Source organism: Palaemon carinicauda, chromosome 1 (assembly GCF_036898095.1).
Source record: "Palaemon carinicauda isolate YSFRI2023 chromosome 1, ASM3689809v2, whole genome shotgun sequence".
Classification (NCBI taxonomy): domain Eukaryota; kingdom Metazoa; phylum Arthropoda; class Malacostraca; order Decapoda; family Palaemonidae; genus Palaemon; species Palaemon carinicauda.
Genome location: NC_090725.1, coordinates 134,783,405 through 134,795,661, shown reverse-complemented (window position 1 = coordinate 134,795,661; position 12,257 = coordinate 134,783,405). Strand labels below are relative to the sequence as shown.

Genomic DNA, 12,257 nt, shown 5'->3' with positions numbered 1-12,257 from the left:
AAAGTAGGAACCATAGCACCTGGAGATATATCTCGTTTTGGGAAGAACAGTTATCTCATCCATGCCAAATCTTCGACTCAGTCTGCAATACTGTCTAACTTACAGACAGGCAGTGATGAAATTACATTGGAAATGAAACCTCATCTAAATTTTAGTTATGGAAGGGGAGTGGTCTTTAATAAGGACCTATACGAATTTACAGAGGAAGAGATACTTTCTATGTGTCCATTAAATGTATGGAAAGTGCATAAGGTTCCTGGAACTTCAATGATTATACTCACTTTCCAGGATGCTGATGTACCTTTCCATATTTTTATTGAAAATGAAAGGATTAAAGTTCGGCCTTTCAAACAAAAGCCCCTGCAATGTTTTAATTGTTTTAAATTTGGACACCCATCCAAAGTTTGTAAAAATGGAAAAATGTGTGGTATTTGCTCCAAAACTTATCATGGAGAATGTACACTTGAGGCCAGGTGTTCAAATTGCAATTTGAATCATAAATCAACTGATAGGAGATGCGAACTGTATAAGTTGGAGGAAGCTGCCCTAAACAAATCAAGTTTAGAACACATAAGTGTGGGACATGCAAAAAGACTGTTGAATAAATCAACCAGCTATGCAAAGGCCTTAAAATCAAAGGTAAATTTACCACAGGAGACAGCCACCCCACCTAGCACTGCCAGTAATCCTAAGAAAAGAAATACAACCTCTGATAATAAAGTTCTGCATGACAAGGTAATCATATCGCCTTCTGAGGCTTTGCCACAGCGTATTAAAAATGGGTCATTGCCCATTTCTGTACAGCCTTCGTCCCCCATTACCAACAATAGTACTAACCTCTCCCAGGCCATGTCCTTGCCTGATTTGATGGAGATGCCACCTGACACCAAGTTACCAGGTGCACCTGTATTGGGGAAGGTACAAAAACCTGGTAGCTCAAAACCTACTAATCGGAAAAGAGAGAGACCTCCATCTCTCTCGCCCCCTTCCATAAGAAATATCAAAATTACGACGTCAAATAAGTATGATGATTTGTCTGTTGATATTTCTGATCTGGAAGTCAATTTAAATAAATCGGAAATTCAAGTGGAGGTTCACCAACCTCAACAATCAGATCAAAAAGACAAAAAGAAAATCATAAATTCTAAACCCAATCTATCAAGACCCTCTTTAATAAAACCACCAAAAAATAGTGTTAGATCAAAAACTGCTAATGGGGTCTTCCATCCAAGGGGTCTACCAAATTATAAACCATAGTTTTTTCCTCCATTTTGCAATGGAATTGTCAGGGTTTAAGGGCCAAATATGAAAAACTTAAGCTCCTTATTCATGAGCATTCCCCCATAATTATTTGTCTACAGGAGAGCAAACTTGATCATAATACTCCTTGCCCTCGCGAATACATTAGTTATAGGACACCATATGATCACCAAGTGGGGAGCCATGGCGGAAGTCTCATATACGTTCGTCGAGATGTTCCCCAAGTTTCTCTGTCTATTCGTACACCTCTGCAGGCAGTGGTTGTACAGATCGACATAGGGCGAAAATATACAATTTGTTCTCTGTACTTGCCTCCAGATGATAACATTTTGTATGACAACTTAGTGGAGGTAATTCAACAACTCCCTCAACCTTTCCTTTTACTTGGAGATTTGAATGGTAGACACCCTTTGTGGGGTGATGTTTTAGCAAACACGAGGGGAAATATCATATCATCAATTGTGGAAAATGAAGATGTGGGACTCCTTAATACAGGAGAGCCCACACACTTTCATGTCCAGACAGGTACCTTGTCATGTATTGACCTATGAATCGTAAGCTCTAATTGCCTTCTCGACTTCGATTGGAGAACATTAGATGATTGGCATACTAGTGATCACGCACCAATCATTATAAACACCAACAATGGTCCACCTTTACAGGGATCGCCACGATGGAATCTTGACAAGGCGGACTGGGATAAATTTCGTGAACTAAGCGAAATTGAGGGGGATGCAGGACAAGTTGAAAATATCGATGATGCCATAGACTTACTGAATGGAACTCTCCATACAGCAGGAGTCAATTCAATTCCAAAAACAACAGGGTTATTCAAACGACGACCAGTCCCGTGGTGGTCTTCAGAACTAACTGCCCTGCACAGAGCCACAAGAAGATCTTTAACACGATTGCGTAGACGCAGAACTGATGAGAATTTAATTATGTACAAGAAATGTAGAGCACAGTTCCGTCGTGCCATGAAAGAAGCAAGGCGCCAGTCATGGATGTCTTTTGTTTCCTCCATTAACAGTAGAACACCACCATCTTCTGTGTGGAGGAAAGTAAAAAAGATAGCCGGCAAATTCACCCCCAACCCACCACCAGTGTTGAGGGTGAATGGCCAGTATGTAACTGAAGCAAATGAAGTTAGCAATGCCCTGGCTAATCATTTTTCAAATGTATCCAGCAAGTGTGAAGGAGCCCCTGGTCACCAGTATAGGAGCACTGAAGAAAAGAAAATTTTAAATTTTGCAACAAGAAGGGAAGAGTCGTATAATTCTCCTTTCACTGAAAGAGAATTTGATTCCGCACTTGCTCATTGCAATGGTACAGCCCCTGGACCCGATGGAATTCCATATGCAATGATTAAGCATGTACATTTAATTCAAAGCTATTTATTTTAAGCATTATTAATAGAATATGGCATGATCATAGTTACCCAAGTGTTTGGGAACTAGCCATTATTTTAGCCTTTTTAAAACCCGGTAAAGACAATTTTTTAGCAGCAAACTATCGTCCTATTGCATTGACATCTTGTTTATGTAAAATCATGGAGAAGATGGTCAATGCAAGGCTGATGTGGTACCTTGAAAAGAAAGGTATTTTATCATCGATTCAATGTGGATTCCGAAAAATGCACTCGACTGATGTGTTGATACGACTTGAGTCTTCTATTTGTGAAGCCTTTGCTTCCAAACAGCACCATGTTACTGTATTTTTTGACCTTGAAAAGGCATATGATACCACATGGAGATATGGTATACTTAAAACCATTCATGAAATCGGATTGAGAGGAGAGCTGCCACTATTTATTCAGGCATTTCTTTCACGTAGAGTTTTTCAAGTGAGAGTTGGGGATACTCTATCAGAGTAAGTGCCAGGAAGGAGGAGTTCCTCAGGGTAATGTGCTGAGTGTAACCCTTTTTGCACTAGCAATTAATGGGATATCCTCAGCTATTCCCCAGGATGTTCTCTCAACATTATTTGTGGATGATCTCTCAATATCATTTGCTGGCACTAGAATGGCAATGGTTGAGAGAAAAATCCAACTCTCTATTGATAAAATTATCCAGTGGGCTGACATGAATGGATTTAGGTTCTCGACAAGTAAAACTACCATTGTCCATTTTTGTCATACCCTCCCCGGGTACATCCAGACCCGGATATATACATTAAAGGTCAACGGATACCATGTGCAAGAGAAGCTAAATTTTTAGGTTTGATATTTGATTGTAGGCTTACTTGGGTTTCTCACTTAAAAGTGTTAAAAGCTAAATGTGTTGAAGCTCTGAATACTGTATCTTAAAAGTATTGTCCCATACATCATGGGCGGCAGACCGCAATACTATTTTAAAATTATACAAGGCCTTGATTTTTTCCAAAATTAGTTATGGTTGTGAAATATATTCTTCAGCCACCCCAAGCCGGTTAAAAATATTAGACTCGATAGATCATGCAGGTATTAGATTGTCTACTGGAGCTTTTAAAACCTCGCCTATCCCAAGTCTCCTTGTTGATGCTGGAGAGTTACCTCTAGACCTTTACCGAATGTCTTCCATTATTCGGTATTGGTTTAGATTGCAAAGACTCCCTAACACTCTAGCCTTTCAGACTGCAAGCCTTGTAAGACACGCATCATACTTTGAGTTGCACCCAAAATCTCCTCAACCTTATGGCTTTCGGGTGAAACGATTATTAAATAGTCTGGATATAATTAGAAATAAGGTACTTCCATTCAAGGTATCATCAATGCCTCCATGGAAGTTACCAGAGATATCTTTTTGTAAATATTTTATTGGAGATATGAAGAATATGTCAGACCTAGAAGCCAGGTGTCTTTTTAATGAACATGTTAAAGAACATAGAGGATCAACTTTTATCTATACTGATGGCTCCAAATCTGATGCTGGCGTTGGATTTGGAGTACATAGTAATGGTTTTAATTGTAGAAGTGCACTTCCTCTGACCGCTTCCATATTTACTGCCGAACTGTATGGCATATTAACCGCTATTGAGAAAATAGCGTTGGAGAAGGAGGGTAATTTTACAATTTTTAGTGATGCAAGGAGTGTCCTTCAAGCTATAGAAGTTTTTAATTCTAATAACCCTCTAGTTTTAAAGATTTTAGAATGGCTTTTTATTATTGGACGGAGAGGTATAACAGTTCAATTTTGTTGGGTTCCAGCACATGTAGGTGTGTCTGGGAATGAGAAGGCAGATTCACTGGCTAAGAAGGCTGCATCCGAGTTGCTGCCAAGAAGGTATCCCATTCCCTGTAATGATTTCTTACCTGACATCAAGAAATTGGTTTGCAATAAATGGCAACAGCAATGGGATAGCCTAGATGGGAATAAAATGCGAAAGGCAACAAATGACATATCTCCTTGGAGGTATAATATGATGCCCCGAAAATGGGAGACGTCTCTTTGTAGTCTCCGTATTGGTCACACTCGGTTGACACACGAGTTTCTGCTGAAGGGCCAACACCAACCGTATTGTGAAGACTGTTTAGTACCTCTAACAGTAAGGCATTTGTTGACCGAATGCCCCAATTATAACAACTTAAGGAATAGATATTTGTTTGAGGCTCGAGGTGAGGGTGGCAGGTTCATCCTTGCCAAGATTCTTGGAAATGATTTGTCCTACCATGCAAGTGGCATTTTTAGATTTATTTCAGAAGCAGGTCTTCTGAAAAATATTTAACTTTTATGACATTCAACTTTTATGATTTTAATTGAATACTCTTTTATTTTTTATTTTATTTTATTTTTTATTTGTGTATACATAAATTAAATGTTACCGGCGTCAATGACCTCAGATGTCAGGATGCCTGAAAACTTTAAATCAATCAATCAATCAATCATACAGACCCTTCAGGAGTGGCCTAGGGAGGTCTAGCCTCCTATGTCGGTAGCCTAACGTAGCAAAAGAATTCTATTCATTTTGCCAGGTATCTACCGACCACAGACTAAATACTCTGAGATTCTGGCCAAAACCCCAAAAACCTGCATCTGCAGTTACAGAGGAAGGGCAGAAAAAACCGTAGGAAAGTCATGCCTGAATGAGAAATTTGAGGCCGACCCTCTAAGGTTGTAGCCCGAGGCTACACTCAGAAGGAAAAGGGATTACCCTTAAACTCCCTTTTTTGAGAGGGGTAAAGTTCATCCAATTAAAAGAGATACTTATCTCTGCATAATTGAAATCATCATACACAAGAGTAACCGGGGAGTGTCTAACGTATAATAACACGCCTAGGTTAGGAACCTAGGCGAGACGAGATCTTGGTTACCTCACTCAACGAGACTCTAACTATACGATCAACATGGAAAGGAAAAATATGCACTATGTAAATATCTTTACAAGAATATATTGCCTAAATAGCTAACATAATAAAATAATTATTTAATGATATATGAAGCTATTTAAAAACCGGGAAGTCGTTCTGCTAACTAAATAACATGCCCAACGAACGACAGCGCTCATAGAGCCTCCGGTACAAGCTAGCTCTAAACACAATAAATTACTCAAAATTCACTGTGAAAAGGGAGCTAAAAAACTATTCATTGTAAAGACCCAATACTCAACTTTCCGAAGGCAAAGAAGTTGGAGAATGCATAATAAATCCTTGAAAATTGATCGAAAAGTTAGATCAACAGGGAACACCACTGAGCGAAATCGCTACAAAATTAGGAATGTCCGCCATCCTGGGAATGGCGCTGGGGTGGTGGTCAATAGTAGTACGGGAACGGGGGTAACCTTGTTACGGCCCCCTTCTATTCTTATGCCACGTCCCCCTCGAAGCGTTAACACTATTTGGGGTGGAGATTGCTATGTGACGTGTCAAGAATGCGTCCTCTGATATTATGCGATATCCTTGAGAAAATTTTAAGGATATTTGCACTATTTGTGCATGCTATCCTGTTGGAAAGATCTGAACAGTTCCCAAAATTGCTATCTAGTTCACTCGCTTAAAGATTAATGTGCACTTACCTGTGTGTGTGCAATCTGTTCTCTGTTTACGCATGCTTAACCAAAACTAGCCTACCCTGTTAGAGCACACTCGCCTGATAGATCACGCTTAATTGTTCGCTTGCTCCCTTTACTTAGTAGACAATCCTCACCTGTTCACACCAGTGCATGTCAGCAAAGAGGTTAAGCAAGAAATTTTATTTATAAGATCGATCCCGTTTGAGCACTCTCATTTGAGCATAAGGACACTTATGCTCTCCACCTCCTGAGAACCCATGTGCGCCAGAAAATTGTCGAGAAGTTGACAAATAAGGGAACGATCACTAAGAAAAATGTCCCCTTCTTGAAGAAAAGATTCATCCTTGAGACTAGAGAGGACAGGCTCAAGATCTCCATAATCTTATTTTAGAGATTCCTCTGTGGCAAAGTGAAAGTACCCCAAAGATGGATTGGTCCACAGGTCATGACTTAACAGCTTGAGTCCTTCAGAAGTATAGGCATTCTCCTTGTCACTCGAGACAAGTGGGGAAACGAAGAGCTCCTTTAAGTCTGTAAGGGAGGCCTGAATGTACAGTACTCGCCTTTTAGTGCACAATCATATGGTTTTGCAAGTTTTCCTGGTAAAGCATATTCACCATAGCTCGAACTTCTTATTGTTCGCGCCTCCAAGCTCCCCCGGATAGTGTTCAGTATCCTGTGGACAAAATCTCACCTATTCCCAGAAATTCTATTGTTCATGCATGCCCAATGTCTCATCTACGTTTGCTCAAGCACTGTCACAGTTCATGTGCAGTCTCCACTTTACTCATTGAGAGGTATCAACTGTTCATACACGCTCCTCTGCTAGAGCGCACTACTCAGTTCGTATGTGCGCCTGCTTTCCTGTTAGCACATACGCGCCTTTTCTCGATCACCATTCAAGTAATGGACATTCCCCATTTGATGAACTATCGCCTATTTGCATGTGCTCACCTTTCACTACAAATTCTCCAGGGGAGGATGCTCATGTCAACAGAGGAGTTTAAACATGAAATTTTACTCACACGATTTATCCCGTTTGAGTAAGGTCGCCCTCTAGAAGAAAGGATTCAGCCTCGAGACTAGAGAATAGGCTCAAGATCTCCACAATCGCAACATAGAGATTCCTCATAGGTGCGTAGAGATTCCTTTTCGGCGAAGGGAAAACTGGTTGGTCAGGTCATCCTGAAATGATTGCATGAACCCTTCAGAACAGGCATTCTCCTTGTCACTCACGACAAGCACGGGATCAAAAGGCACCTCAAAGGCTGTAAGGGACAGTTCCAGTACCGTCAGTGTTTTCAGATTACTGCCCAGGAACGGTTCTCAGACCAGACAGAAAATCCGAACATCCCTCAGAAAGTGGTGCTCCCCACCTCTGAAGAGAGAGAGGAATTATTAGACACCATTAACCCTAATCCATTCGATTCAGGTCTAGAACCAACAGAGGCAGAAAGGTCGGAGACCTAAACCACCTGATGCTTCTGATCGATGTTCCAAGAGAACTACCCAGATGGCCCAATCTGCTTTGCGAGACATACTTGCAAAGGCACCACAATGCGGTTACCTTCCTATCACTTCACGAGTTGAGACTATCCAGCATCTTCTTCGAGCAAAAGACTTTTCTTAAGGCGCTACAGAGGAGATGTCTGAGTAACTTCGAAAATCGTATGCAGCAGTCTACCGGGTAAAGTGAGCTATCTTCTGCAATTGGTGTTATAAAAAGTCTACTTGTTTGTTTGCCTCTATACAACAAATAGCAGTCTTCTTCATTTGCCTTTGCAAAGAGAAGCACCTTGAGCCACATTTTTAGGCCTAGGAGCCTTAACCTGCCTTGTCCTTGGGAGTTATGAATGCTCATGAGGATTATTAAGCAGTCCTGCTCTCCGATAAAACTCAAACCACCCGCATGGGCTTGTCAGTAGGACAAGTTTTGAAAGCAGAAGTCTGGAAATGCCAGACAACCTTCAAAGCCCATTACCTAAGGGAATGTACCCATAAGTCCTTTGATTACATTTTCTATAAGACCTATGTTTGCTGCTCAGCAGATCGTTTAGCGTACCTAGCTCACTCACAGGACAAGAAGCATCTCGTCTAAGTTAGCAATTGCAACATAGTTTTGGATAAGAGTAAGAATGTTTGGCCTATTTTCCTCTTTTTCTTTCCCATTCCTTTGGGGTGCAGCAGTTGAAACCTTATGTTCATGGAACTGACCTGTATGCAGGTAAGCTACCATAACAAGTACTATTCTATTTGATTTATAGATAGAAGTAGTTCCCCCATTCTCCTGACAAGAGAAGGATGAACATGAAGTAAATCACCACTTTAATGTAGCAGTACACTTTAGATTTAGTATCCCATTAGGTTCAGTACACTTTAGATTTAGTATCCCATTAGGTTCCTCCATGACCATCTGTATATGACAGAAACCTATCCTATCACCTGAAACATTAGATCAATGGATTGGAGTCCGCATTCCTGCACCTCCTTAGGTCCGAGTTAGTGCCCTAATATCTCAAGATTTTAAATGGCCTAGTTTAGTTGGAAGAACCGCTATGTTAAGGATGATACTTTGTATGTATGTAGGTTCAAATCACAAATTTTAAAGATACAGTAATTTGTATTTTTATAAACTATGCAAACCTGAGTCCTTAAGTTAACTTTCACCTCATTACAGTACTGTAATCAGAATTTCCAAAATTCCAAGCTAGAAGTTGTCAGTTGCACTCCTTAACCTGTAAATGCTATTCTACTATAAGACGAGATCGAAACTGTAGTCAGTTGTGTTTGAAGATCTATTTAGAAATGAGAGCTTTCCTTGAGGATCAGCCTTAAACCATAAACTTTATTGTCGTAATGTAGCGAAAAATTATCCCTGGCAACTGCTATATGCAGAAGACTAATACACTGAATGCATTACATTATCCATCAGGGGAAAGGGGTCTCTAATGTTAAAGTTCATGTACTCTTGTATAACCCAGGTCCTATCAGTCTTTCATCTATATGATAGACGGATAGGGGGTGACGGTGGGTGTTTCTTTGCTTCTATACAGTTTGAGCACTTATCACTTCCAGGGAAGAAAATTGAACCTTAAATCTTTGGTTCCAGGGGATTTTCAGCCCACCAAGCATTATTTCTCCCTAATTAAACGACGAGGGTTTCTATGACTTGTAGAAACAAATAAGTGTATTTAATATACATATTCCTAACCATACAAACCAGAGTCCTTTAATAAAATGTCCCTCCTCAAGCACCCTTCTTAGTCTTGGGCCTGTAAAATAAGTTCAAAATTGAGGAATCTCCTACTGGAAAGGGGCGAGACTCCTTGCCTCGCACCCTCGCCAGTTGGATAATCACTTATCAAACTTTTACGACCGATTGCAGCTTATGGTGAAACGATATCCCTAATCAAAGTACGATGGTTTACATGGCTAGGAAAAATGCAAATTACTTTTTAAAAGATATGTTTATGTTAAATTGATGATGATAGACTAGGTAGATCCACACAACTGGGAAACATACTTATCAGAACTCGGTGGGGAATGGCAATGACTATTGATAACGTTAGTACCGGGAACACAATGGGCATACTACCTCTTTTATTGGTATTAGGTTGGCCAGGGTACCCCCCGCCCGTTAAGATACTACCGCCAGAGAGTTATGGGGTCCTTTGACTGTCAGACGGTATTACAGTGGATCCTTCTCTCTGGTTACGGTTCTTTCCCTTTGCCTACACATACACTGAATAGTCTGGCCTTATTCTTTACAGATTCTCCTCTATCTTCATACACTTGACAACACTGAGATTACCAAACAATTCTTTTCACCCAAGGGGTTAACTACTGCACTGTAATTGTTCAGTGGCTACTTTCCTCTTGGTAAGGGTAGAAGAGACACTTTAGCTATGGTAAGCAGCTCTTCTAGGAGAAGGACACTCCAAAATCAAACCATTGTTCTCTAGTCTTGGGTAGTGCCATAGCCTCTGTACCATGGTCTTCCACTGTCTTGGGTTAGAGTTCTCTTGGGTGAGGGTACACTCAGTCACACTATTCTATCTAATTTCTCTTCCTCTTGTTCTGTTAAAGTTTTTATAGTTTATATAGGAAATGTTTATTTTAATGTTGTTTACTGTTCTTAAAATATTTTATTTTTCCTTGTTTCCTTTCCTCACTGGGCTATTTTCCCTGTTTGGGCCCCTGGGTTTATAGCATCCTGCTTTTCCAACTAGGGTTGTAGCTTAGCAAATAATAATAATAATAATTTTACCATGGTTGTAGTTTGTGCAAGAAATGATAATACTTCACTGTCAGGACAAATATTTCAGAACTAATATGTTTACTGTAGGACCTTTGGCTGTTAGTTTGTTTTTGGATTTTGTCCCCCATTGAATGTCATCCGCATGGTGAAAGATGGTTGTACCTTCTTTAACTGGTTAAGAAGATTGTGTAATGTGTTTGAATCCATAGTAGTTTACTTTTATCTAGTTTGAATCCTAGCCATCTTATAGTAGATTTCATGTCAAATCATTACAGTATATGAATTCTACCACCAGTTCTTATAGTATAGCAATTATAAAGCTTCAGTATGGTTTTATTTTATTTCAATTTCTATCTTGCTGCTCATCAAGTCAGTGTCATAGAAGTGGCCTGGTCTGGAACAACAATTTCTGAGCTAAAGTTTAGCGGAGTTAAGTAAGTGTTTGTAGACAATTTGTTGCCCTCCAGTTTCTGCCTGATGAAGAAGAAAGAAACCATGGGGCTAAGCTTGAGCATTGTGTGTTGTCAGATTCATGCCTTTGGTTTTTGCACTTCTGACGTCATTGCCGCTTATTCCTGCTACTCATCCTAGTCTAGTAGCGCTGTTTTCCGGTCAGGCATAAATGCAGGTTATTCCCTTTCCTCAAAAACTTAACAGGGTTGATTGAACTATTATTCATCATTTTATAAATTATAGAAAGTGCTGGGGTTGGCTTGTTATAAGTGTAATTCAAATTCAGTTTTGTAGTTGGTCTTTATTATAAGTTTTACCATCTCATTTCAGAATGAAGAACAAATAAAGAAGATGAGAGAAGGATTAAAGGATGAAGTTAGTTTCCATGAGAAGCAGATTAAAGCTCATCAGGAGGCCATTAAAAGGCATAAGAAACGAATTGAAGACCTGGATTAGAATTATATCCATGAGGAAGTGTTTTCATTGGGTGGCCTATTACAGCTAAAAATACTGCAATTGCCATTTAAAACTAGTCCAGTGTTATGTATTTAATTTAGCTCAACTGAGAAGGAATATAGAGTGCCTTGTTAACTTTGTGGGATACTGTTGATTAAAAAAAAAAATACTACTACATGTAGCAGTTTTAGTTACAGTGGGATATGGAACTGCCTTTTATTACAATTTTTTTTTTTTTTTTTTTTTTTTTGCATTCCTTGCTAATTTGCCAACTGGAAACAATGTATAATAGCTATATATAAATTAATACATGTATATATTGCTTGTTTTATATACCCATTGAGAAATTTTACCTCATTTATAAAAAAATTATCATAATGCAGTTCTGGAAGTGATTTTTATGGCTGCAAAGGAATCCGTATAAGTTTTTCTTTCAAAGGTTAGTGGCATGTAAGAGAAAAATATCTTATGAAATACAATTCTGAATGTAATCTGGTTCAGAGTCTGAATGGTTTGTTGTGTTTGATAAATAAACAGCATTTTTTGTAGACAGGAGAGGAGTCGACTGTATTAAAGGGGGCCGAAGTAAGCCAATATATACGGATATAGAGAAAAATAGTCTCAAAAAAATTCTGATTTGCATGGTAATAAAGATTGCATGTCAAAATATATCATAAAATAAAATATTATAAAATATTATATTGGGTCATTCATTTGAAGAGAATAAGAAGTAGTTTTGGAAAGAAATGAAGAGAGTAAGGAAGGCTGGCTCAAGAATTGAAGAGACAGTGAAAGATGGAAATGGAAGGTTGTTAAAAGGAGAGGAGGCAAGGAAAAGATGGGC

The 12,257-nt window shown here is 39.3% G+C and overlaps 1 protein-coding gene across 2 annotated transcripts in view; it reads left to right on the top strand.

Annotated features, from left to right (window-relative positions):
• Nucleotides 1-11,732, top strand: part of LOC137651836 (ATPase inhibitor mai-2, mitochondrial-like) — a 171,668-nt gene extending 159,936 nt beyond the window's left edge. The window contains exon 3 of one of the 2 annotated variants that reach the window (XM_068385058.1): nt 11,288-11,732. In XM_068385058.1, coding sequence (XP_068241159.1) covers nt 11,288-11,413 — 126 coding nt within the window. In that variant the 3' untranslated portion in view covers nt 11,414-11,732. The remainder of the gene's footprint in view (nt 1-11,287) is intronic. The other variant, XM_068385064.1, reaches the window with a different exon arrangement.
• Nucleotides 11,733-12,257: the final 525 nt, after the last annotated feature.